This window comes from Cervus elaphus, chromosome 21, assembly GCF_910594005.1.
Source record: "Cervus elaphus chromosome 21, mCerEla1.1, whole genome shotgun sequence".
In the NCBI taxonomy this organism is placed as follows: Eukaryota; Metazoa; Chordata; class Mammalia; order Artiodactyla; family Cervidae; genus Cervus; species Cervus elaphus.
Window position 1 is genome coordinate 74,812,276 of NC_057835.1, and position 26,558 is coordinate 74,838,833.

The window sequence follows — 26,558 nt, forward strand, 5'->3', positions numbered from 1 at the left end:
GTGCAAACTATACAGCATGGAACGGCTTTAAAGCACTTGGGCTGCTGCAGGGCAGAGAAACTATACTGGCTCTCCAAAGGACATCTTCTCAAGCCACCTTTATGGTGTCAAGACGAGTAGAACTCCTCCTTTCCCTACCTGAAACCCACAGTCAGATGTGACAGGGGCTGGTATTCAAGAAAGTGAATTCTTATCATCTTTTTTGTCATCATCCTTTGAGGGGTAAGAATGCCACGTCAGCCTTTCCTCATAGAAGGATATGACAACCTGCGGGCATTTGACATTGGCTTCCTTGGCAGGAAGCAGGTCAGCCTCATTAGAGTTCTTCCATTTCATCAGGAACATGAGTTCTCCACTGGAGTCCCTAGCTCGAATAATCCGCTCTGGTTCCAAACTCCGGGCAAAGCCTCGTGGCTTTTCTGACTCTTCTTTCTTCTTCTTTGGTTTGCTCTCCTCCCCCTTATCTTCCGAATCAGAATCAGCTTCGCGCTTGCCTCCCTCTGATTTATCTGTCTCGTGTGCTGTTTTCTGTGACTGCAGAAACTCAGCGATGAGGTCAGGGCAATCCAGGTTCTCTTCTGGTTCCCATGTGTTATCCTCATCTGAGGACGCCTTCCACTTCAGCAGGTGCTCCACTCTGCCCTTCACCACTCGGCGGTCTAGGACTTTCTCCACCACGTACTCGTCCTCCTCTTCTTCTAGCATCTCCTCCACTTTCTTCTTCTTTTGTTTTTCCCCATAGCGCCCGCCAGCTTTCTGGTATAAAGGATGACGCTGAATTTCCTCGAAGTTACTGCTCCGTAACTCGGCAAGCGGAGTTCCTCTCCCAGCCCTGGCTGGATCCAATATTCTCAGGTTACATTTCTAACCTTGGGTCTTGCAGTCCTCAACCCTCCCTACGCTGGTTCAAGCGCCCAGGCTGTCCCGTGAGTCCTCTTCCCAATTTACTGTTTCCTCTCTAGCCCAATCCCCCAGCCGTCCACCCAACCCACGTAGCATTGTCTTGGTCTACTCAGGCCGAAGAGTGACCCGCAACTCCAAAATAATCTTATTATGGCAGCCACTGATTCCATTTTTAGCAATGTGGCTATATGTATATATTTCTTGCATTTCCTGGTTAAGCCTGCCTCCATTGCTTTATGTAATGATTGATTTATGCCTCTGAATGCTTGAGATACCCACCATAGTACCCTTTATAACAGTTGAAAGAGTTGCTCATTAGAATGGCATATCAGTTCGGTTTTGCTCTCAACATTTAATGAGAGGCAGTCATTTGAATCACTTCCATAAGCCTAAAGCATGAATTTCCAAATGTTGCATATAAATGTTCACTGGATTTGTGTTTCATTCTAATAGAGATGTTTTTTTAATGGGTTTTGCCTGCAGCTGGGAGTATTCTCTGAGCAATGGTGGAAATCAGTTTAATTATTCTTTTTTTCCTAAAAACAAGATGATTTCATAAATTAAAAAATTTTAAAGGAAATACAATTTAATATTAATGTATGATTTAACTTGAATCCACATTCAATCTATGCTTATTAACTACCTCATTCTTCAGGAAGGGAGATGAAATCATTCCACCAGGTATAATAGATAAAATTTCATTTAGGCCAAATCATTTGATGCAATTAAGGATCTTCATTGTTTCAAACATTCAGAAACTTCCATTGCTTAAGGCAACAGTTAGAAATAAGACCAGAGAAATTCATTATTTTCCCTTTCCTCTCCAAAGTATGCTATATTCTCATGGCACATTTTAGGGTAAGTAAAAGAGAATAAAAGTAATGAATATGTAAACTGTAATCTCATAATCCTACACAATTTTTCAGTTCAGTTCAGTCACCTAGTGGTATATGACTCCTTGCGATCCCATGGACTGCAGCACGCCAGGCTTCCCTGTCCATCACCAACTCCCGGAGCTTGCTCAAACTCATGTCCATTGAGTTGGTGATGCCATCCAACCAGCTCATCCTCTATTGTCCCCTTCTCCTACTGCCTTCAATTTTTCCCAGCATCAAGGTCTTTTCCAATGAGTCAGTTCTTTGCATCAGGTGGCCAAAGTATTGGAGTTTCAGTTTCTGCATCGGTCCTTCCAAATGAATATTCAGGACTGATTTCCTTTAGAATTGACTGGTTTGATCTCCTTGCAGTCCAGTGGACTCTCAAGAGTCTTCTTCAACACCACGGTTCAAAAGCTTCAATTCTTTGGTGCTCAGTTTTCTTTGTGGTCCAACTCTCACATCCATACATGACTATTGGAAAAACCATAGCTTTGACAAGACAGACATTTGTTGTTAAAGTAAGGTCTCTGCTTTTTAATATGCTGTCTAGTTTGGTCATAGCTTTTCTTCCAAGGAGTAAGCGTCTTTTAATTTCATGGCTGCAGTCACCATCTGCAGTGATTTTGGAGCCCAGAAAAATAAAGTCTGTCACTGTTTCCACTGTTTCCCCATCTATTTCCCATGAAGTGATGGGACCAGATGCCATGATCTTAGTTTTCTGAATGTTGAGTTTTAAGCCAACTTTTTCACTCTCCTCTTTCACTTTCATCAAGAGGCTCTTTAGTTCCTCTTTTCTTTCTGCCATAAGGTTGGTATGATCTGCATATCTGAGGTTACTATTATTTCTCCCTACAATCTTCATTTCAGCTTGTGCTTCATCCTACCCAGCATTTTGCATTATGTGGATGTGATGAAATGAGCTATTTCAAATCCTGAAAGATGATGCTGTGAAAGTGCTGCACTCAATATGCCAGCAAATTTGGAAAACTCAGCAGTGGCCACAGGACTGGAAAAGGTCAGTTTTCATTCCAATCCCTAAGAAAGGCAATCCCAAAGAATGCTCAAACTACTGCACAATTGCACTCATCCCACATGCTAGTAAAGTAATGCTCAAAATTCTCCAAGCCAGGCTTCAGCAATACGTGAACTGAGAACTTCCAGATGTTCAAGCTGGTTTTAGAAAAGGCAGAGGAACCAGAGATCAAATTCCCAATATCCGCTGGATCATCAAAAAGCAAGAGGTTCCAGAAAAATATCTATTTCTGTTTTATTGACTATGCCAAAGCCTTCGACTGTGTGGATCACAATAAACTGTGGAAAATTCTGAAAGAGATGGGAATACTAGACCACCTGACCTGCCTCTTGAGAAACCTGTATGCAGGTCAGGAAGCAACAGTTAGAACTGGACATGGACCAACAGACTGGTTCCAAATAGTAAAAGGAGTACGTCAAAGCTGTATATTGTCACCCTGCTTATTTAACTTATATGCAGAGTACATCATGAGAAACGCTGGGCTGGAAAAAGCACAAGCTGGAATCAAGATTGCCAGGAGAAATATCAATAACCTCAGATATGCAGATGACACCACCCTTATGGCAGAAAGTGAAGAGGAACTAAAAAGCCTCTTGATAAAACTGAAAGAGGAGAGTGAAAAAGTTGGCTTAAAGCTCAACATTCGGAAAACTAAGATCATGGCATCTGATCCCATCACTTCATGGGAAATAGATAGGGAGACAGTGGAAACAGTGTCAGACTTTATTATTTTGGGCTCCACAAATCACTGCAGATGGTAACTACAGCCATGAAATTAAAAGACGCTTACTCCTTGGAAGGAAAGTTATGACCAACCTAGGTAGCATATTAAAAAGCGGAGACATTACTTTGCCAACAAAGGTCTGTCTGGTCAAGGCTATGGTTTTTCCAGTGGTCATGTATGGATGTGAGAGTTGGACTGTGAAGAAAGCTGAGCACTGAAAAATTGATGCTTTTGAACTGTGGTGTTGGAAAAGACTCTTGAGAGTCCCTTGGACTGCAAGGAGATCCAACCAGTCCATCCTAAAGGAGATCAGTCCTGGGTTTTCATTGGAAGGACTGATGCTGAAGCTGAAACTCCAGTACTTTGGCCACCTCATGCAAAGAGTTGACTCATTGGAAAAGACCCTGATGCTGGGAGGGATTGAGGGCAGGAGGAGAAGGGGAAGACAGAGGATGAGATGGCTGGATGGCATCACCGACTCGATGGGCATGAGTTTGAGTAAACTCCGGGAGTTGGTGATGAACAGGGAGGCCTGACGTGCTGTGATTCATGGGATCGCAAAGAGTCGGACACGACTGAGTGACTGAACTGAACTGAACTCTGCACAGAGGTTAAATAAGTGGGGTGACAATATACAGCCTTGTCGTGCTCCTGTTCCAATTTTGAACCAGTTATTTTTTCATGTATGGTTCTAATTGTTGTTTCTTGGCCTGCACACTGGTTTCAAAGGAGACAGGTAAGGTGGTCTGGTACTCCCATCTCTTTAAGAATTTCCCACAGTTTTTGTGATCCACACAGTCAAAGACTTTAGTGTAGTCAATGAAGCACATGTGTTCCTGGAACGCCCTTGTTTTTTCTATGATCCAACAGATGTTGGCAGTTTTATCTCTGGTTCCTCTGCCTTTTCTAAATCCAGCTTGTACATCCAGAAGTTCTCCACGTACTGCTGAAACCTAGCTTTAAGTATATTGAGCATTACCTTGCTAGCATGTGAAATGAGTGCGATTGTGTGGTAATTTGAACATTCTTTGACACTGCTCTTTTTTTGTGACTGGAATGAAAACTGACCTTTTCCAGTCCTGTGGCCACTGTTGAGTTATACAAATTTGCTAGCATATTGAGTGTAGCACTTTTATCAGCATCATCTTTTAGGATTTGAAGTAATCCAGCTGGAATTCTATCAATTCCACTAGCTTTGTTTGTAGGAATGCTTCCTAAGGCCCACTTGACTTCGCAGTCCAGGATGTTTGTCTCTAGGTGAGTGATCACACCATTGTGGTTATCCTGGTCATTAAGACCTTTTTTGTCCAGTTCTTCTGTGTATTGTTGCCACTTCTTATTAGTATCTTCTGCTTCTGTCAGGTTCATACCGTTTCTGTCCATTATTGTAATATTTTATATATATATCTCTCTCACAACTTCTTTATCCATACATCTGTGGAGGGAGTTTTAGTTTGTTTCCACGTCTTGGCTATTGAAAGTAATGCTGCAATGAACGTTCAGAGGCACGCATCTTTTAGAATTATAGTTTTCTCCAGAAATATGCTCAGGAGTGGGGTTGCAGGATCGTATGGTAACTCTATTTTTAGTTTTCAAAGGACCCTCCATCTTGCTTTCCATAGTGGCTGTACCAATTTGCATTCTCTCCAATAGTGTAGGAGTGTACTGTATTTTATTTTGTTTTTACTTATTTGACTGCACCAGGTCTTAGTTGCAGTACCTAGGCTGTTAGTTGCAGCAAGCAAACTCTTAGTTGCAGTATGTGAGATTTAGTTCCCTGACTGGGGATGGAACCTGGGCACAGGGGATGTTGAGTCTTAACCCCTGGATCACCAAGGAAGTCCCTCTAAATGAAATTTTAAAGTAAATTTAAAGCCCTAAAGCATTTAATCAGATTCTATAAATAATATTTTATATCTAATTGAAGGTTCAAATTATATATTTTATTCAGCAACTGCACTTATTTCATAAAGAAATAAAACAACAGAACAAAACTAAAGAGTTATTTCAAGAAATGCCTATACTGTCAGTCCCCTGTCTTCATTTAAAGGGTCAAAAAAGATTGATCTTTGTAAATTTTTTATGCTATTACACAGTGGTAAAGTGATGAGTATAAAGGGAATTCAACCAGCAGAAAATGACACTCTGGGCCACCTGTCCTGGCTTCAGATTAAGCACTGAACGACTAATTCTGGCCAATAAATTGAGTACAAGTGCTTGTGTCATTTTTGGACTGAAGTGCAAAGAGCAACTGTGATCTCTAGGTGATATCTTTCTCTGCAATTGTTGAGAAAGCAGAGTCACAAGATAGAATGGCTGGATCACACTGAGTCTAGTGTTTAGAGGTCAGATGTTCTGGAAAATCACTTGATATCTATCAGACTTCATATGAATGCAAAACAAATCTTTGGGCTATTCAGCCATTGAGATTTCAGGGCTAATTTGTTACAATGCCCAACCTAACTCATCCTGACTGATATAGTAGGAAATACTTTGCTGATGTAGGAGGTGGGAAAATGGCAAGTGTCCTAGAGGCAGGCCCTACCCTAGTGAATGTGAGTGAAGCATGGAGATGACTTAAGCAGGCCGGACAAGTCATGTTTGAATGCTACCTCAGTTGATCATCAACAGTTACCTGGAATTGACCAGTGTTGAAAGAGCTGTGTGTGTGCACACTCAGTTGCTTTAGCTGTGTCCAACTCTTTGTGACTCTATGGACTGTAGCCTGCCAGGCTCCTCTCTCCATGGGATTCTCCAGGCAAGAATACTGGAGTGGGTGGCCATGCCCTCCTCCAGGGGACCTTCCAGACCCGGGGATCAAACCTGAGTTTCCTGCACTCCTACGCTGCAGGTGGATTCTTTACCACGGAGCCATCAAGGAAGCCCCAGTTAAGAGAGGTGAGTGGAAAGAGCTCACTTTGGGATCAACTGACTTCTGGTACTGCTGTGTGTTTCAACCCCCTCTTCCACTATTAGAAGTGTCTGACTCAGTTACATTTGCTTGCTAGCGGAATACTGTACCTCAGGCACAGACAGCTATTAGCCCTACAAGAGGGTATGCTTGGGTGTGTTTATGGTAATGCCAGTTGCTCTCTCTAATTAAAAATTCTCCAGATTGTGTAAATGCAAAAAAGTTGACTTTTTGGAGTTAGCAAAACACTTGGTTGCCTAGGAATAATATTCACTTCAGATTGGGCTATGATATGGCTCTAAAAGATGGATTAAAGACAGGGTAGAAGAGATTTCTTTAGGTCAGATGAACAGAAAATCATGTTGGAAAAATATTCCCTTTGTATGCAAATAAGAGAGTTGTTTGAATTATTTTCTATAACTAGAATAAAAGCAAAGCCACATCTAGAGCATATACCAGTGTGGTTAAAGCAAACAATAAATATTTAAATTTTATTTGCATTCAGCTTAAATCCAGCACCCTTTGTGTTTCCTGTGATTGAATTAGTGCAATAATATGACTTTTTGGGGTCTAATCAAAAATTAATAGTTTAATTCCTTATGAGTATTATTAATATTAATACAGTGACTAAGAATAACACATATTATACATTACTTGTGGCCAGAGTGTAAGTACTGACTTTTTAGTACTTAGATGAGAAATTATATAAGTTTTAAAATATTAAAACCATTTCAACAACCATTTTATACACAGGCTGCATAGCATAAAGCCTTAACAATATATAAAATGCTTCATTAAGTGTTATCTAACATGTCTAAAGGAGACTCTTTGTGCTAGAATTTGAATTCTTTTCTTGAGAAACTTACGTTCAGTTATAGTCCCAAAAGATTGACACTTAAGAGCAAGTGGAAAGAACTTTAAGGTTTGACTTTATTATAGAGACCTACTTCAAACATATAAAATGATTCACAAACCACAAAAGGGCAGTTATAATTGACAGAGGAATTTTATATTACAAGTGCCTATTTACTCTTGGGGATATCGGTTCTGTGATTGTTCTCTTCTCAAAGTCCTGCTTGGACCAGCGTGATCCAGTCTCATCTACTCTGAGAAAAATGTTAAAAAATTCAACTGAAGTGAAATATAAATAACCTAGATGGCAGCCCACTCTAGCATTCTTGCCTGAAAAATCCCATGGACAGGGCTCCAAAGAGTCGGACACAGCTGAGCAACTAAACAGAGTATAATCAGGATCCCCCAAAGTAAACAAAACCATCTAATTTGAGATGGAAGTGTATAAAATTACACTATATTTAAGCATATCTGTCTAACTCTCTGGGAAGGAAATACTTAACAGAATAGTATTTAAAAGTAAATTGAAAGAAATAATTAAGGCACGACCCCAGGTTGATCACTGGGTTGGGAAGATCCCCTGGAGGAGAGCATGGCAACCCACTCTGGTATTCTTTTTTTTTTTTTTCCATTTATTTTTATTAGTTGGAGGCTAATTACTTTACAATATTGTAGTGGTTTTTGTCATACATTGACATGAATCAGCCATGGATTTACATGTATTCCCCATCCCGATCCCCCCTCCTACCTCCCTCTCTACCCGATCCCTCTGGGTCTTCCTAGTGCACCATTATACAGAGTGAAGTAAGCCAGAAAGATAAAGACCATTATAGTATACTAACACTCTGGTATTCTTGCCTGGAGAATTCCATGGACAGAGGAGCCTGGTGGGCTATAGTCCGTAGGGTCACAAAGAGTTGGACACGACTGCAGTGACTTCTCACGCTTGTTAAATATTTTTTATTAATAATAAAAAACCATGCAAGCTGTATATAAAGTAATCCTTATTTCATGTATGAAATAAGTACAAATAGATCTAAGATTATTTTGGCCAGAAACCCACAAATGTGTTTGAACTTTAGCACTTGGCAGATCTAGTTGGCTCTGTGAAAATAAAAAGGTACAATTTAGGAAGGAAAGACAACAAGCAGTTTCAGTGCTCTAAATAAGAGGTTATTTGTGTCTGGAAATTGAAAGTTGACTTAAGAATTCAGCTTATATACATAACATAGAAGTGCTCAGTCTCTCATTCGTGTCTGACTCTTTGCGACCCCATGGATGCCCACCAGGCTCCCCTGTGCATGGGATTATCCCAGTGAGGACACTGGGTTGCCCTTTCCTCCTCCGGGGATCATCCTGACCCAGGGACCTAATCCACATCCCCTGCATTGGCAGGCAGATTCTTTACCACTGGACCACCTGTGAAGCCCTAACATAGAAATGATGTAGTTCAAATCATGGTCTCCAAGGAAAATCATTTTTATAAAACCATAGATTGTGAACTGAAAAGTTGTCCTGTGTTAGCCTCAGTTTTCTTTAGAAGAGAGGCTGAATATGTTTTTGAAAAAAACAGATGTGTGCATGCTAGGTCACGTGTCCAACTCTTTGCCACCCTATGGACCACAGCCCATCAGGCTCCTCTGTCCCTGAGATTCTCCAGGCAAGAATGCTGGAGTGGGTTGCTGTTTCTTCCTCCAGGGGACCTTCTTGACCCAGATTTGACCCCATGTCTCTTGTGTCTCCTGTCTTGGTGAAAAAACAGATACTATTTCTCAGTCCTACCCTGAAAACTTCCTAATATTTATCCACCAATCTTAAGTACAAATCTTGAAAGGACTTGACAGAAACTTTATTTGCAAGGTTTCTGAATAATGTTAGAAAATAACATTTTCCACTCTAAGTTTTCAAAAAGCAAAGTTGCATTATATCCAAATACAACTGGCATTATACATGAAGCCTGTTAGCATTTGTTTTCCCTATTTTCTCTTGGACCATTGCACTTATTTGGCTTTCACTATTATAAAAAATATTTAACGGTAGTTAAGGGAAAACATATCAAGCCAACCTATTTTTGAGAACAGTAGTTGAGTCTCTATGTTATGCATTTATTCTCCTTCTGTTGCCTCTACTGGAATGTAAGAACAAATGTCACAGAGCTTCAGAGCAAAGGTAAACAAATCTTTGAATTACCCACAGAATTTGCCAAGTGTGGACCATCTGCTATGGGGGGATAGAATCACAGAATGTAGTCAAACAGAAATAGAATATTTAAAACAGGACATGAGCAGCAGGACTGGACTAGTAAAGTAGGAAGGGATAACACATTCTACTGAAATGCTCTTTCTCTCCTGGAGATGACTCCTTCAGCTCACTATGTCCTTATGGGGTAGCCAGCGGCCTCACAAGGCACTTTATGCTAAGTTGCTCAGTCGTGTCCTACTCTTTGCGACTCCATGGACTGTAGCCTGCCAGGCTCCTCCATCCATGGGATTTTCCAGGTAAAGACACTGGAGTGGGTTGCCATCTCCTCCTCCAGGCGATCTTCCCAACCCAGGGATCGAAGCCCGGTCTCCTGCATCGGCAGGTGGGCTCTTTCTCACCAAGCACTTTGGTGAGTCACAGTCTTCCATTGTAATCCAGTGAGGATACTCATTTGCAGCGCACTCCATCTAAACATACCTACCTTCATTCTGCTCTTTAAGTGGCCATTGGTGTCTTTAGAACTGTGCCTTATAATTTTCAAGGGGCCTGTTTATATTATGGCGGGAAGTTTTGAAAGCCCTATAGTCTCAGTTCAGAGAAGTGAAGTGAAAGTCACTCAGTGACTGAGTTTTTATGCCATGACCTTAGTTTTCTGAATGTTGAGCTTTAAGCCAGCTTTCTCACTCTCCTCTTTCGCTTTCATCAAGAGGCTCTTTAGTTCCTCTTCGCTTTCTGCTTACCCTGCCGAGCCCTTTCTTTTCTGAGGAAACCACAGTCAAGGCTCCCGCATGCCTTTCCTCCCACTTCCTCTGCCTCCTGGCTGACACTGGTGTTCCCCTGTGTCTGCCCCTCCTCTAGGGAACTTAACAAGCTATTCTTTCAATGGCAATCACCTCCTATTATTCCCCATACCTGAATAATAACCTACATTTAATTAATTAATTAATATATTTATTTTCATTTATTTTTATTATTTGGAGGCTAATTACTTTTGGATGGGGAGGGAGGCGGGAGAGGGGATCAGGATGGGGAATACATGTAAATCCGTGGCTGATTCATGTCAATGTATGGCAAAAACCATAACCTACATTTTAAAACACAAGGCTGCTAGTTCTTTGCTGGGGAGATCAGAGGTGAATGGTCTTTAAATGAAAGCCGCTCAGTCGAGTCCGACTCTTTGTGACCCCATGGACTCCAGGCCAGAATACTGGAGTGGGTAGCCTTTCCCTTCTCCAGGGGATCTTCCCAACCCAGGGACTGAACCTAGGTCTCCTGCATTGCAGGCAGATTCTTTACCAGCTGAGCCACAAGGGAAACCCAAGAATACTGGAGGGGGTAGCCTTTCCCTTTTCCAGGGAATGTTCCCAACCCAGGGATGCAACCTGCATCTCTCATGTCTCTTGCATTGGCAAGCGGGTCTTTGACCACTAGCACCACCTGGGAAGTCCTCCTGAGAACACTGCTCAATAAGATTTTCATAAACAAATCTCCATGTCAAGGTCTATGACCTAAAACAATTTTCCATGTAAATATATACACCATGAGGGCAGAGATTGTGTTTTTATCTTTTTAAAAATATATACTAGAACCAGAAGATTTGCTGAATTCTTCCAACTGTGAAGAATGTAGTTTGAATCTCTATTCGCTATCTCCGATTCAGCTTACCCGAGTTCTCTGGTTTGGACTGACACAGTCAGGCTGAGGCCGTTAACTCTCTGGGTCACCTTAGACTTCAGCGCCCTGACAGCCGTAATTCATTGATCGTGACTGCCACTCTGCCTCCGATGTGCAGTTGGCAGTATCCCCTGGGGCGTGCACGTGCTCTGGATTCTTTAGCAGAATTTGGTTTCAGTCCAGTTTCCTATTCTTCTGTCGAGGAAAGCGGATGTCTATTTTCATACTGTCATTAATGCAAGATTGAGGTAGTAACTACATTTCCACTACATCTAGGAGCTTTTCTAGGCATTCTAGAGTTTGTTCCTTCCCATGACCTTTCAGCTTCAATCCTCAAGTGTCATCTTCTGTATCACAGTCTGGGTTTCCCTTCTACTCAGCCGGCAGGTGACCAGGGGCAGGCTCAGGCTGGCTGGAGAGACAAGATTTGGCGTGAAGCTAATGAATTGTTCTTGAGGGGCTCTTACCTGGTGCCTTCCAAGGCCCTAAGAAGAGTCTTTTTCTTTTTAATTTCAAAATTGAAGGCTTCCCTGGGCTTCCCTTGTTGCTCAGTGGTAAGGAATCTGCCTGTCAATATAACACAACCTCATTTTTCAGGTAATGAAACGGAAGTTGAAAGTGATCATGGCTTCATCAGGTCTGTAAGTCTTGTTTCAGCAGCTGACTTATGGAGAAGTGAACAGTAAGTTGCCACAGTTCCCTAGAACAATGGAAAAACACCTAAATTCTTGACAGGGTCCTGAAGAAAAAGCTCCACAAAAGAAATTCAACTGCTTCATGATGTTGCTGAGACAGAAGAGCAGAGAGGTAGATCCCTTGGGAAAATTATTTAATTGATTTGCTACACTATTTGCTTCTCGGGTGACTCAGTGGTAAAGAATCCACCTGTTAATGCAGTAGATGCAGGTTCGATCCCTGAGTTGGGAAGATTCCCTGGAGGATGGCATGGTAACCCACTCCAATATTTTTGCCCGGGAAATCCCGTGGAGAGAAGAGCCTGATGGGCTATAGTTGATTGGGTCAGGAAAGAGTCTGACACAACTTAGTGACTAAACAATACATTATAATTTACTTTTCTTTTCCTTATTATTGAATATTTTATAATTGGAAGAAGACATTTCAATGATTATATTTATGGTTTTCAGAATCATATCATTTGGTCAGGGTACACAGTCAGTAATGTACTGTTCCTATCAATATAAAAAGAATTTTTATTTGATTTTCATTCATTTTAAGAATTTCCTGATTACTACTTGTAGTCATCATGGCAACTCTCAATTGTTTAGTTTTTATGTAATGAGATTATAAAACCTTAATGCTTTCATAATTTCTCATGGTCCTCATGACAACCCTGTGGAATAATCAAAGAAAGGATTATTATAACATTTGGCTACCAAGGAAACAGGCCCATAGTAAGTAAGTTCTTTATCCACACAAGGAAGTGGCAAGATTGGGACTCAATATTATGACTTTAATTCTGTCACTCTTAAGATGCTGTGGTTTACTTACTGACTACTTTGCATTTCTGATTAAAAATCATGAGCACTACCCAAGAAAAGTTTTGTGGAGTTACAAAATACTCATTAATTCTATTCAGCCAGAGTGACTCAAAATAGGATACATGGCTCACAAAACTCAGTGAGAATACTCAGTACTATAGACAGTGTAGATTATCAATAAATGTGAAAAGTGGTAAGGCAACTCTGCAAAGAAGATCCCACCTGTGAAACATTACATTAAATGAGGGGAGGAGTCTTCCTCATTTATGATAGGTTGAAAATGATCCCACAGTACAATTTCTTCATTTTATCTACTTCAGTACCATTGAAAAGAAGAAGAGTAAGCTCATTCTGGTTGTGAGTTAGAAGCTCTTTATTTTCACTTTATAATGTGCAGTCTTTAGGAAAGCTATCATTATTGATCATCTGGCACATATATTTTACTATTTCCTGTTGTAATCCATACACTGACTTCATAACAGGTTGTAATAGGGTCTTGTTATAAGAGAGATTAAAGTTTTAAATTTTTTTAAAATTGGAGATATCAAAGGAACATTTCATGCAAAGACAGGCACAATAAAAGACAGAAACAATAAAAACCTAGTAGAAGCAGAATAGATAAAAAAATGATGGCAAGAATACATGGAAAATCTGCACAAGAAGTATCTTGATGACCTGGATAGCCATGATGGTGTAGTCATTCACTTAGAGCCAGACATCCTGGAGTGTGAAGTTAAGTGGGTCTTAGGAAGCACTCTGCCAATATAGCTAGTGGAGATGATGGAGTCCCAGCAGAACTATTTAAAATCCTAAAAGATGATGCTATTAAAGTGCTGCGCTCAATATGTGAGCAAATTTGGAAAACTTAGCAGTAGCCACAGGACTGGAAAAGGTCAATCTTCGTCCCAATTTCCAAGAAGGGCAGGACCAAAGATTGTTCAAAATATCAGACAATTGCACTCACTTCCCATGCTACCAAGGTTATGCTCAAAATCCTTTAATTTAGGCTTCAGCAGTATGTGAACCAAGAACTTCCAGATGTATAAGCTGGATTTAGAAAAGGCAGAAAAACCACAGATCAAATTGTCAACATTCATTGGATCATGGAGAAAGCAGGGGAATTCCAGAAAAACATCTATGCTAAAGCCTTTGACTGTGTGGATCACAACAAATTGTGGTAAATTCTTAAAGAGGTGGGAGTACCAGACCACCTTATCTGTCTTCCGAGAAACCTGTATGCAGGTCAAGAAGCAACAGTTAGAACTGGACATGGAACAACAGACTGGTTCAAAATTGGGAAAGGAGTATGACAAGGCTGAATATAGTCACACTGATTATCTAGCTTCTATACAAAGCACATCATGCAAAATGCCAGGCTGGATGAGTTACAAGCGGGAATCAAGAGTTCCAGGAGAAATACTAACAAACAGACATGCAGATGATACCATTCTAATGGCAGAAAATGAAGAACTAAAGTGTTTCATGATGAGGGTGAAAGCGAAGAGTGAAAAAGTCAGCTGAAAACCCAGTATTGAAAAAACTAAGATCATGGCATCCAATCCCATTACTTCATGGCAAATAGAAGGGGAAAAGTGGAAACAGTGATAGCTTTTCTTTTCCTGAGCTCTAAAATCACTGCAGACAATGACTGCAGCCATGAAATTAAAAGACACTTGCTCCTTGGAAGGAAAGTTATGGCAAATCTAGACAGCATATTAAAAACCAAAGACATCACTTTGCTGACCGTGGTCCCTGTAGTCAAAGCTATGGTTTTTCCAGTAGTCATGTACAGATGTGAGAGTTGGACCATAAAGAAGGCAGAACACTGAAGAATTGATGCATTTGAATAGTGCTGTTGGAGAAGACTCTTGAGAGTCCCTTAGACAGCAAGGAGATCAAACCACTCAATCTTAAAATAAATCAACCCTGAATACTCATTGGAAGGACTGATGTTAAAGCTGAAGCTCCAATACTTTGGCAACCTGATGTGAAGAGCTGACTCATTGGAAAAGATCTTGATGCTGGAAAAGATTGAAGGCAGGAGGAGAAGGGGATGACAGAGGATGAGATGGTTGGATGGCATCACTGATTCAAGAACTTGGGCAAGCTCCAGTAGATGGTGAGGGACAGGGAGGTCTGGTGTGCTGTAATCTGTGCCTGCATGCTAAGTTGCTTCAGTTGTGTCTGACTCTTTTCAAACCTATAGACGGTAGCTCGCCAGGCTCCTCTGTCTATGGGATTCTCCTGGCAAGAATACCAGAGTGGGTTGCCATTCCCTCTTCCAGGGGATCTTTCTGACCCAGGGATCAGACCCATGTCTCTTTCATCTCCTGTATTGAAAGGCAGGTTCTTTACCCCTAGCATCACCTGGGAAACCCCCAAAATATAAATTCCTGAGGTCAGCTTCTTTATTCCTCAGTTGAATAAGAATTTGTCCTGTGTCACTTTCTCATGTGTGTGCTGGACCATAGCCCACCAGGCTCCTCTGTCCATGGGATTTTCCAGGCAAGAATACTGGAGTGGGTTGCCATGCACTCCTCCAGGGGGGTCTTCCTGACCCAGGGATCAAACCCACATCTCTTATGTTTCCTGCGTTGGCAGGTGGGTTCTTTACCGCTAGCACCACCTGGGAAGTCTGTCTCACCTGGATGGGAAGCCCATCCCATCTTCTCCAGGGGATCTTCCCGACCCAGGGATCAAACCCAGGTCTCCTGAATTGTAGGCAGATTCTTTACCAGCTGAGCCACCAGGGAAGCCCTGCCACAGTCCATGGGGTGGCAGAGGGTCGGACACCACTCGGTAATTGAAAAGCAGCAATGCTTTTTCCAGTGGTCATGTATGGATGTGAGAGTTGGACCATAAAGAAAGCTGAGCACTGAAGAATTGATGCTTTTGAACTGTGATGTTGGAGAAGACTCTTGAGAATCCCTTGGACTGCAAGGAGATCCAACCAGTCCATCCTAAAGGAAATCAGTCCTGAATATTCACTGGAAGGACTGTTGCTGGAGCTGAAGCGCCAATACTTTGGCTATCTGATGCGAAGTGTTGAGTTATTGGAAAATATCCTGATGCTGGGAAAGATTGAGGGCAGGAGGAGAAGGGGGTGGCAGAGAGTGAAATGGTCCAATAGCATCACCAAATCAAGGATCACGATTTTGAGCAAATTCTGGGAGACATTGGAGGGCAGAGGAGCCTGGCGTGCTACAGTCCGTGGGAAGACAAAGAATTGGACACAGCAACGGAACAACAAAAATTTTTATATGCAGTTCTTTTTATCCTTGACTTTACAGTATCCAGTCCTACCACCATTCCCCCAAAGTTACTTGGGTCAGCTCCTTTCTTCCCCACTCCCCGTGTTGTTCATTTATAGCACATTTAAATTCATTTTTCACAGACTTCTTTCTGTCTTGGATTCCCTCTATATCTTGTTTTACTTGAAAAATTGCAGATAGTAAAATTTATCCTTTGTGGAATACAGCTCTACGGAGATTAACAAATGTACGGAGTCGTGTATCTAACACGATCGCTTTTTAAAGAGCAGTTTCATCATCCTCAAAACGCCCTTCAGTTGCACCTCTGTAGTTTACTTCTCCCTCCCACTCCCCAACCCCCTGCCAAGAACTGATTTTTCCATTTTATAACTCTGCCTTTTCAAGGATGTCAAACAAATCGAAGCATAAACTATGTGGCCTTTCACTTAGCAAAATGCATTTAAGATACATCCACGTTGTTTCTTGAATCATTAGTTTATTCTTTTTTAAATGCTGAGTATTATTTTATCACATGGATGGAGCAGTTTATTTATCCATTCCCTAATTTTAAAGGACATCGGAGTCGTTTCTGGTTCTTGACATTTATAAATAAAGCTGTTATGTATGCTCACATATAGGTTTTTGCATGAATATAAGTTTTCATTTCTCTAGGGTAAATATCTGTAGTTTTGTTGCTGGGCCAGATGGTAGGTGTATATCTAATTTTACAAGAAATTTCTGAACAGTTTTTCCAAAGTGGAAGCCAATGAGAGTGCCTGGGCCAGTTTTCATTGCCGCTAGCAACATGTGAAAGCACCGATTACTTTTCATTCCCTCTGTTACTTAGAATTGTCAGGCTTTTTTATTTGTTTGTTTTTCTTTATGCCATTCTAATAGGTATGTAGTCATCAAAAATTTCACCAAATTATATATATATATATATATTTTTTTTTTTTCTTCTCTGTGACTGTATTGGGATAAATTCCCCCCCAACACATACCTCTTCCTTCTGGTGGCAAAATAGGTTTAGAAAAACTTTCTGTGCTTTTTTTTGTTCATTTATGTCTAATTGGTGTAATCTGTAGCCTGTTGCAAGTTATCACATGTTAATACAATCATGTCCATAAAGAAAGGCAATATGAAGATTAAATGTGAAAAAGAATGTGAAATACTGTAAATTGTGAACAGTTACACAAGTCAGAGATTGTATTTCAATTGGTCGTTAGGTCTTAATATCTTTATGGACTGGGGCCATACAAGGAAATGTCAGCTTTCTGAGACCATAAGTTTAATGAGTCAACCAGGAGACCAAGGAGTAGGTCTTTAAATGTCTAGCATGTACGGTTTCAGAAACTCTTGTATCGGGATTTCCTGGAGCTTGAAAGACAATACACATACGGACAATGACTAGACTACATATAAAAATAGAATTCTGATCCACAATGTGTGGCCATCAGCCTAGAAAGCCAACCTCCTACTTAGAGTAACTAGTCCAGGAAGTCAGACTACTGCCTATAGTCAGACAGTCCAGGAAGCCAGACAGTAGCCCTTCTAAAAATTGGCTTCAGGTAACCAGGACTTGGTCAATAACTGACCTAATTTTGCCCCTGCTTCCAATTTAGGATCAACAGGAGAAAGTCAAAGCACCCAACCAGTCACATAGGACGTCCCACGTCCGCTTACCCTGCCTGCAGTTTCCTTAGGCCAACAGCCTCCAACCAGGCCACGTTTGAATTCTCAGGCTCTTGGAGCTGCTATTCCAAAAGCACTATAGACTGGGGAGATTAGACAATAAACATTATTTTTCACAGTGCTAGAGGCTGGGATCAAGGCTCTGGCAGATTCAGAGTGAAAGACCGCCTCTTGGTTCGCAGACAGACTCTTCGTGTCTTCATGCACTAGGAAGGGTGAGAAAGTTCCCTAGGGTCTCTTTCCTGAAGGCTTCACCCTCATGACCTACTTACCTCCCAAAGTCCCCACTTTTTAAAACCATCATATTCCTGGTTGGAATTTCAATATAGAAGTTTTGGGTGGGACACAAATACACAGTCCGTAACACCTGACGTCTTTCTCTGTTTCCCCCTCATTATAAGGCCTTTTATCCTCCACGCCTGCCTCTGTTACATGTGAGAGACAGGGCTGACTGCCTCGGTGTAGTAAGCTCTGAATGAATAGAGCATGCCTTTCCTCCTTTGCTATTTCTCATTTCTCCAGAGCATTTATGTTTGCGGGTGCTTTTTAAAACTTTGTATTCCTAGGCCCTCATCCAGACCAACTGAATCCGATTTAATGGAGGGCAGGCCTAGCTGTCTATTTTAAAGCTCCACAGGGCAATTCTTCTGCACTTGAATTTTGAGAACTACTACAACTGGTGGTGCTCCACAGAACTTCCAAACGCTGTCATTTAATATTCTCATAAACATTTGGCTCAAGACATCAATGTGGTGATCAGATTTGTCGTTGTCATAAAACTAGGAAAGTTAGTTAATGTAGTAGATGTTAGAATTAAAATGAATTTTAACCTAAAAATTTTGAAATATGACTTAAGAAACTTAAGAAAAGAAGGTCTAAAAGGAACTCATATGATTCTATGTTAAAGTTCAATTTTATGTATGTATACTCATGTCCATATATATAATGTAGAAATCGGACAAAGATTGATTTAAAATGTAGTGTAATGAACAGGTTTATAACCGCAAAGTCTATTAAGAGAGTTAATACTTTCGTTGTATCTGTGCTTGTTCACTTATCCAGAACATTATACTTGGTTTGGGCTTCATGTTTTAAGAAAAAAACAGTGTTTAAGGATTAGTGCTCAAAATGGATCAAACAATTGAGACTGTTTAGTCATCCTTTGACAAATGGATATGCTATGCTATGCACAATCCAGACTTTAGTATTCGTATCACTTGTCCATTCTTCTGTAATATTTCTGTAAATTTTTCTAAAGATACTTTGCTTAAATTCTGTTCTTAAGAAAGTTTAAAAAGAATTGTGTAAAATCATGCAATTCTACAGGCAGGATGTGAATACAGAAAAAATTAAAGTGCATTTTTAATGTGAAAATATTCAGGGTTTTATCAGATTGACAGCAGGAGATCTGAGTTGTGCATCTGTTATAGTTCTGCACTCTTCTCTCAGCAGCCAAATGATTCTTACTATAGATATTGTGGATTTTCAAACTCTCTGCTTCTCTGAGGTTAAAAAATACACGCAAACGGAGACCAAAAGAAAGCAGGAGTCGCAATACTCATATCAGATAAAATAGACTTTAAAATAAAGGCTGTGAAAAGAGACAAAGAAGGACACTACATAATGATCAAAGGATCAATCCAAGAAGAAGATATAACAATTATAAATATATATGCACCCAGCATAGGAGCACCACAATATGTAAGGCAAATGCTAATGAGTTGAAAGGGGAAATTAACAATGACACAATAATAGTGGGAGACTTTAATACCCCACTCACACCTATGGATAGATCAACTAAACAGAAAATTAACAAGGAAACACAAACTTTAAATGACACAATGGACCAGCTAGACCTAATTGATATCTATAGGACATTTCACCCCAAAACAATCAATTTCACCTTTTTCTCAAGTGCACATGGAACCTTCTCCAGAATAGATCACATCCTGGGCCATAAATCTAGCCTTGGTAAATTCAAACAAATTCAAATCATTCCAGTCGTCTTTTCTGACCACAATGCAGTAAGACTAGATCTCAATTTCAGGAAAAAACTATTAAAAATTCAAACATATGGAGGCTAAATAACATGCTTCTGAATAAAAAATATGCAGTTTTGCTGTTTGATTTTCATTTTATTTCACTCATTCGCTTGCTTATTTTTTGGTTCATGCTTCTGTTAGATAAATAGCACATTCAGTTGTGTGTGCTACACTATTATTAACAAGTTATAGTCTTCTTCACTAAAGGAGATCTAACCGAACAAGGAAGGCAAGACCTTCAACCACATGACTGACATGTGATGAGGAGGCAGTGAGGTTTGCACAAACATAATATCCTTGACATTCCTTAGTCTAAACTTGCACTGTTCAATAGAGTACCCTAGCCACATTTGGCTATTGAGCCCTTGAAATAAGCGTGGTTTAGATTAAGATGAGCTGCAAGCACCAGACTTTGAGCACTTAAAAAAAGAAGTATCATCAACAATTTTATTTACACATTGAAATGACAGTATTTTGATGTACCTGATTAAATAGCTATTATAAAATTATTTTCTCTTGTTTCTTTTTACTTCTTAAACTCTGAATCCTAAAAAAAAAATTTAAATCACAGATTTAATTGTCTTAATATGCCATTCTTAGTGCCTCATCTTTTAACAACATTAATATTTACAAGCCCAGGCTCTGGTATTAGACAGATTCATGTTTGCATTCCAGTTCTTCTGTTTATTAGGGCAGCTGAGAGACTTGAATGAGAAGATGATAATAGCAGTAAAAATAAAGATCATTAGTACTTAAAGTGACATTTAATAAGTGCTCAACTTAAGCTTTAGCTACATTAATTCATTGAGTTCTCACAAAGATCCTTTAGGTAGTGAGTATTGTTATCTCCTTCTTAAACCAGAGAAAACTGACTCAAACAAATTATGTTAAAATATATTAAAGTTCTTAGAACAGGTGCTGATGATTATTTTTATTATTAATAGTTTTGCTATATTCCTACTCCTTGGGGTGAGGAGGATGTTGAGAACAGTGGTTAAGGCAGCGTCACCTGGTGCAGTGGGCAATGAGGCGTTACCTCAGTTTATGGGCTGCAAGGTATGTGGATAGAATGGGTAGGATTAAGAATTTGCTGTAGGAGATTCATACTTCACAAATGCTACAACAGTGGTTTTCAACTGGGGTGATTTTACTTGGTATATCTGACGATGTCTTGAAACATTTTTGTTGCCAAAACTGAAGAGGGACGGCTGGCACCTTGTCGGTATTGGCCAAGGACGTTGCTAAACTTCCTGTGTTTACAGGACAGGCTCCTACGAGACAGAATGATGTGGTCTCAAATGCCAGTAGTGTTGAGATGAACAAACCGTGTGCTACAGGGATGAAAAAAAGAAAAAGCAACAGGAGGAATGGAAAGCAGGAAAGAATGAAGAAAGGGAGGAGGTAAGAGAGGAAGGGAAGGATGGAGGGAGGGACAAATTAACCTACATTTGTGTTCAGTCCTCTCATGTTTTTCTGGGAAAGATGACAGCAAAGCAGTATTATATTTCACAGAAATGCAATCTTAAACAATCTACCAGTCAATGCAGGACATGTGGGTTCGGGAAGATCTCTTAGAGAAGAAAATGGCAACCCATTCCAGTATTCTTGCTTGGGAAATCTCATGGACAGAGGAGCCTGGTGGGCTACAGTCCATGGGGTTGCAAAGAGTTGGACATGAATTAGCAACTAAACCACAATATTACCATAGTAAATATTTAAATAAAGATTTGTCATTTCTGTGTAATTCTTAGCAAAAGTAGAATTGAGGCAATTAAACAAGGTCCATGTCTAATGACTTTTCTAGCTCTGTGTACTGATCATGCTGGGCCATTTAACTTGTTCCTGGTCAATTTAGTAATCGGTTCTTCTGATCTTGTGATCTGTTTTTTTTTTTTTTTTTAAATATGTGCCTTTAAAAAGTAAGCAGCGCCTTGTCAACCAACCGTCTGTTACCCTCAATACATCATTCTGTTTTTCTGAGTATAATTGTGAAGATTTCTTCAATGCAGAATTTATGATCATTCTTTGGTATGGATGAGATCTGAGACTAAATTCTGGACTAGAAAGAGCGTGGTATAGGGGTTTGGTTGTGAATCATTAATTTCCTCCCATTTAGCGAGTCTTGTATGTTAACTTCAAATGATGACAATTTATTGGGACTGGAGGGTTATCCCCCTCTGAGCACAAATGCATGAAAGCAGAGATAGTCCTGACATGATTTCTCAATAGAAATAAAAAATAAGGCTGTTTTGGCTGTGAGAGAGTGCTTAAGAAATTTGTAAAATGTTGAAATGTAAACCCCAAGGAAAATTCATTGTTTATAATGGTTATGATTACATGCTCTGTAATCCTTTTAGCAATAAAACTCTCAGTGGTAATTTATGAATGTCATTTCAAGGAGAATAGGTCATGATATTGTTTTTTCTTTATATGTACCACTTTAGTTGAAAATTAGGGATCAATCATATTAAAACACATGAATTTTTTATTGGCTTTTTTTCAGGTGTCACAGATTTCATTCCTATAAATGTGTAGCTCAGTTGTTGTTATTCTGTCACTAAACCTTGTCTGACTGTGTAGCTCAGTACTAATATGAGATTAATAAATAGAAACTTCCATCCTAGTTTACTAGTATGTTTTTCTAGTGTCAAACACTGGTGTTTAAATTATTTAAAGGCGAGTCATGAGCTGAAAAGAAACCGATCTAAGATGGCAGATTTTTTGTGAAACACTTTGCAGTGGCACCATAAAAGGAACTTACTAAGTAAGCAAATATATTATGAGTCATTAATACTTTGAATAACAAGCAATCCTTACAAAAATTTGATCTGTACCCATTGATAAAGTAAGAGCTTAAAACCATTGTTAAAATGAAACCACAGGTTGCAGAGAAACTTGTAAGGATGATTAATTTATTAAAAAAAACCTCTGAAGATACGTATGTGTAAGTACACATATAGGTGTGCAAAAGTATTGATTAGTAGAACAGAAAGCTGAGTACAAGTCATGGAGAGGGAGAGAACTTGTGGTTGTAGTTGTTGAGTGCAAAGGACCTCTGGATTTACTACTGAGCATATCTTCTTTCATTTGAATTTTTATATTAGAATAAAACATGTATTATTAACATTAAGTAATGAAAAATAATGATATCACTATTAATGAAACATCTTTATATTTTCTTGTTTTCATAATTTACCATGTCTGTTTTTACTTTAGAGGGCAGACACATACACATGAACACAAACACACAAAACTCTTTTGTCTATCTACAAATTAAGGCTCTCTTGGAAATCTGCAGTTGATTGTTGGAAACTTGAGTGCAAAGCTGTTTGAGAGTGCATTCTTCAATCAAACTGGCGTGGAAGGAGTGTCTGCTTGGGTAGGAGACTGTATTTAATAAGAGCAACTTTTTTTCATGAATATGAAGTTTGCTAGAATGGATTTTAAAAGCTGAGAAGCTGACACAACTGCAGTCAATTATTAAGGAAAAATGAGACTTAGAATGTTGCAGTCTTATGATTCCCCCTGTCTTTTATTTGGTCCTGTATGGCCTAACTTCACTCACCTCAGAGGAACCTGGACTTGGGTTCAGGTACTCCTGCATGCCTGGAGGGCTTGTTTGTTGATTCCTGAAGTAGTAGCATTTTTCTTTTGAATCTGAGAAATGAAAGACCATAAAAAGTATTCAGTAATGAGACAAGGTACCTTCAGATGACTTTCAATTTATTTAAAAGAGACTACTATATTCTTGATAAGTAGACGAGTTAATGTTCTAAGTTTCTAACTTGGCTATTTTTATTTATGTCTGTCATAAATGTATGGCTTTTAAGTTTATACTTAAAATACTTGGTAGCAGTGCATGAAATTCTCTGAATTAATGCATTTTCTCTCCCTACTTCTCTATCTGGTGTTAAACAGTGGCAAAGTCCTGTTAGGCTCTGTGCGACCTCTTGGACTGCAGTGTACCAGGCTTTCCTGGCCTCCAACTTCTCCTGGATTTTGCTAAATTCATGTCCACTGAGTGAGTGCTAATATCTAACCATCTTATCTTCTGCCTCTCCCTTTTGCCTTCAATCTTTCCCAGCATCAGGGTCTTTTCCAATGAATCAACCCTTCACATCAGGTGGCCAAAGTATTGAAGCTTCAGCATCAGTCCTTCCAATGAATATTGAGGGTTTATTTGCTTAGGATTGACTGGTTTGATCTCCATGCTGTCCAAGGGACTCTACAGAGTTTGCTCCAGCACCACAACTTGAAAGCATCAATTCGTTGGTGCTCAGCTTTCTTTATTGATCCAACTGTCATATCCATACATGACTACTGGAAAAACCATAGCTTTGACTATACAGACTTTTGTGGACAAAGTGATGTCTCTGCTTTTTAATATGCTGTCTAGGTTGGTCATAGCTTTTCTTCCAAGGAGCAAGCATCTTTTAATTTCATGGCTGCAGTCACCATCTGCAGTGATTTTGGAGCCCCGCCAAAATAAAGTCTGTCACTGTTTCCACTGTTTCCCTGTCTATTTGCCATGAAGTGATGGGACTGGATGCCATGATCATGGTTTTTTTGAATGTTGAGTTTCAAGCCATCTTTTGCACTCTCCTCTTTCACCCTCATCAAGAGGCTCTTGAGTTCCTCTTCACTTTTTGCCATTAATGAGCACATTTGAGGTTGTTTTGTTATTTCTCCTAGAAATCTTGATTCCAGCTTGTGATTCATCCAGCCGAGTATTTTGCATGATGTTCTCTGCATAAATTTAAATAAGGAGGGTAACATCATACAGCCTTATCTTACTCCTTTCCCAATTCTGAACCAGTTCATTGTTCCATGTCTGGTTCTAACTGTTGCTTCTTGACTGGCAAATAGGTTTCTCAGGAGACAGGTAAGGTGGTCTGGTACTCCTGTATCTTTAAGAATTTCCCACAGTTTGCTGTGATCCATCCACACAGTCAAAGGATTTAGCATTGTTAATGAAGCAGTAGATATTTTTATGGAATTCCCTTGAATTTTCTATGATCCAATGGATCTTGGCAATTTGATTTCTGATTCCTCTGCCTTTTCAAAATCCATGTTGTACATCTGGAAGTTCTTGATTCACATTCCGCTGAGACCTAGTTTGAAAGATTTTGAGCATAACCTTGAAGTCTGTGAAGTAAGCGCAACTGTCTGGTAGTTTGAACAATTTTTGGCATTGATCTTCTTTGGGATTGGAGTGAAAACTGACCTTTCCCAGTCCTGTGGCCACTGCTGAGTTCTCCAAATTTGCTGACATATTGAGTGTAGAACTTGAGTAGCATCGTCTTTTAGGATTTGAACTAGCTCAGCTGGAATTCCACCACCTCCATGAACTTTGTTTGTAGCAATGCTTCCTAAAGCCCGCTTAACTTCACACTCCAGGATGTCTGACTCTAGGTGAGTGACCACACCATAGTGGTTATCTGGATCATTAAGACTTTTTTGAAAAGTCTGTGTATTCTTGCTACTTCTTAATCTCTTCTGCATCTGCTAGGTCCTTACCATTTCTGTCCTTTATCGTGCTCATCTTTGCATGAAATATTTCCTTGATACCCTTAATTTTCTTAAAGAGATCTGTAGTCATTCTCTTTCTATTGTTTTCCTCTACTTCTTTGCATTGTTCATCGAAGAAGAACTTCTTATCTCTCCTTGCTATTCTCTGGAACTCTTCACTGAGTTGGGTTTATCGTTCCCCTTCTCCCTTGTTTTTTCACTTCTCTTCTTTCCTCAGCTACTTGTAAAACTTCTTCAGACAACCACCTTGCCTTCTTGAATTTCTTTTCCTTTGGGGTGGTTTTGGTCACTGCCTTCTGTACAATGTTACAAACTTCCATCTATAGTTCTTCAGGTACTGTGTCTATCAGATCTAATCCCTTAGTCTTTTTGTTACCTCCACTGCATAATCACAGGGGATTTGAATTAGGTCATACCTGAATAGCCTAGGTTTTCCCTACTCTTTTCAGTTTAAGCCTGAATTTTCCAGTAAGGAGCTCATGTTATGAGCCACAGTCAGCTCGTCCTGTTTTTGCTGACTGTATAGAGCTTCTTTACCTGAAAATAATATAATCAATCTGATTTCAGTATTGACCATTTGGTGATATCCATGTATAAAGTCATCACTTGTGTTGTTGGAAATGAGTGTTTGCTATGACCAGCACGCTGCCTTGACAAAACTCTGTTATCCTTTCCCCTGCTTCATTTTGTAGTTGAAGGCAAAATGTCTGTTATCCCAGGATTCTATTGACTTCCTACTTTTGCATTCCAATCTTCCATGATGAAAATAACTTATGTTTTTGGTGTTAATTCTAGAAAGTCTTATAGGTCTTCAGAGAACCCAGTCAACTTTTTTGTCATTTATTGTTTGGCCATAGACTTGGATTACTGTGATATGAATGGTTTGCCTTGGAAGTGAACTGAGATCATTCTGTCATTTTTGAGGTTGCACCCAAATACTACATTTCAGACTCTTCTTTATTATTATTATTATTATTTTTACTGTGAGGGCTACTCCATTTCTTCTAAGGGATTCTTGACTACAGTAATAGATATAATGGTCATCTGGATTAAATTTTCTTATTCCTGTCCATTTTAGATCACTGATTCCTAAGATGTCAGTGTTCAGTGTTGCCATCTCCTGCTTGACCACATTGAGTTTACCTGATTCATGGACCTAATGTTACAGGTTTCTAAGCAATATTGGTCTTTACAGCATCAAACTTTAATTTCACCACCAGACACACCCACAGCTGAGCCTTGTTCCTCACTTAATTCTTTCTGGAGCTGTGTCTCATGGATCACAGTCTTGTTGCGGTAAAGGGGCTTGCGTAGTTCAATGAAGTTATGAGCCACGCCATGCGGGGCCACCCAAGATAAACAGGTCAT

At 39.8% G+C, this 26,558-nt stretch overlaps 1 protein-coding gene across 1 annotated transcript; it reads right to left on the minus strand.

The window, feature by feature from the left end:
- LOC122679122 (chromobox protein homolog 1-like) lies at nt 1–26,558 on the minus strand. Its single transcript, XM_043879350.1, has 5 exons — nt 26,417–26,558; nt 23,227–23,318; nt 18,273–18,398; nt 17,611–17,681; nt 1–832 (listed from the first exon to the last, which is right to left on the minus strand). Exons 1-5 carry the CDS (start codon nt 26,556–26,558, stop codon nt 175–177), a joined length of 1,089 nt encoding a protein of 362 aa, XP_043735285.1. The 3' UTR covers nt 1–174.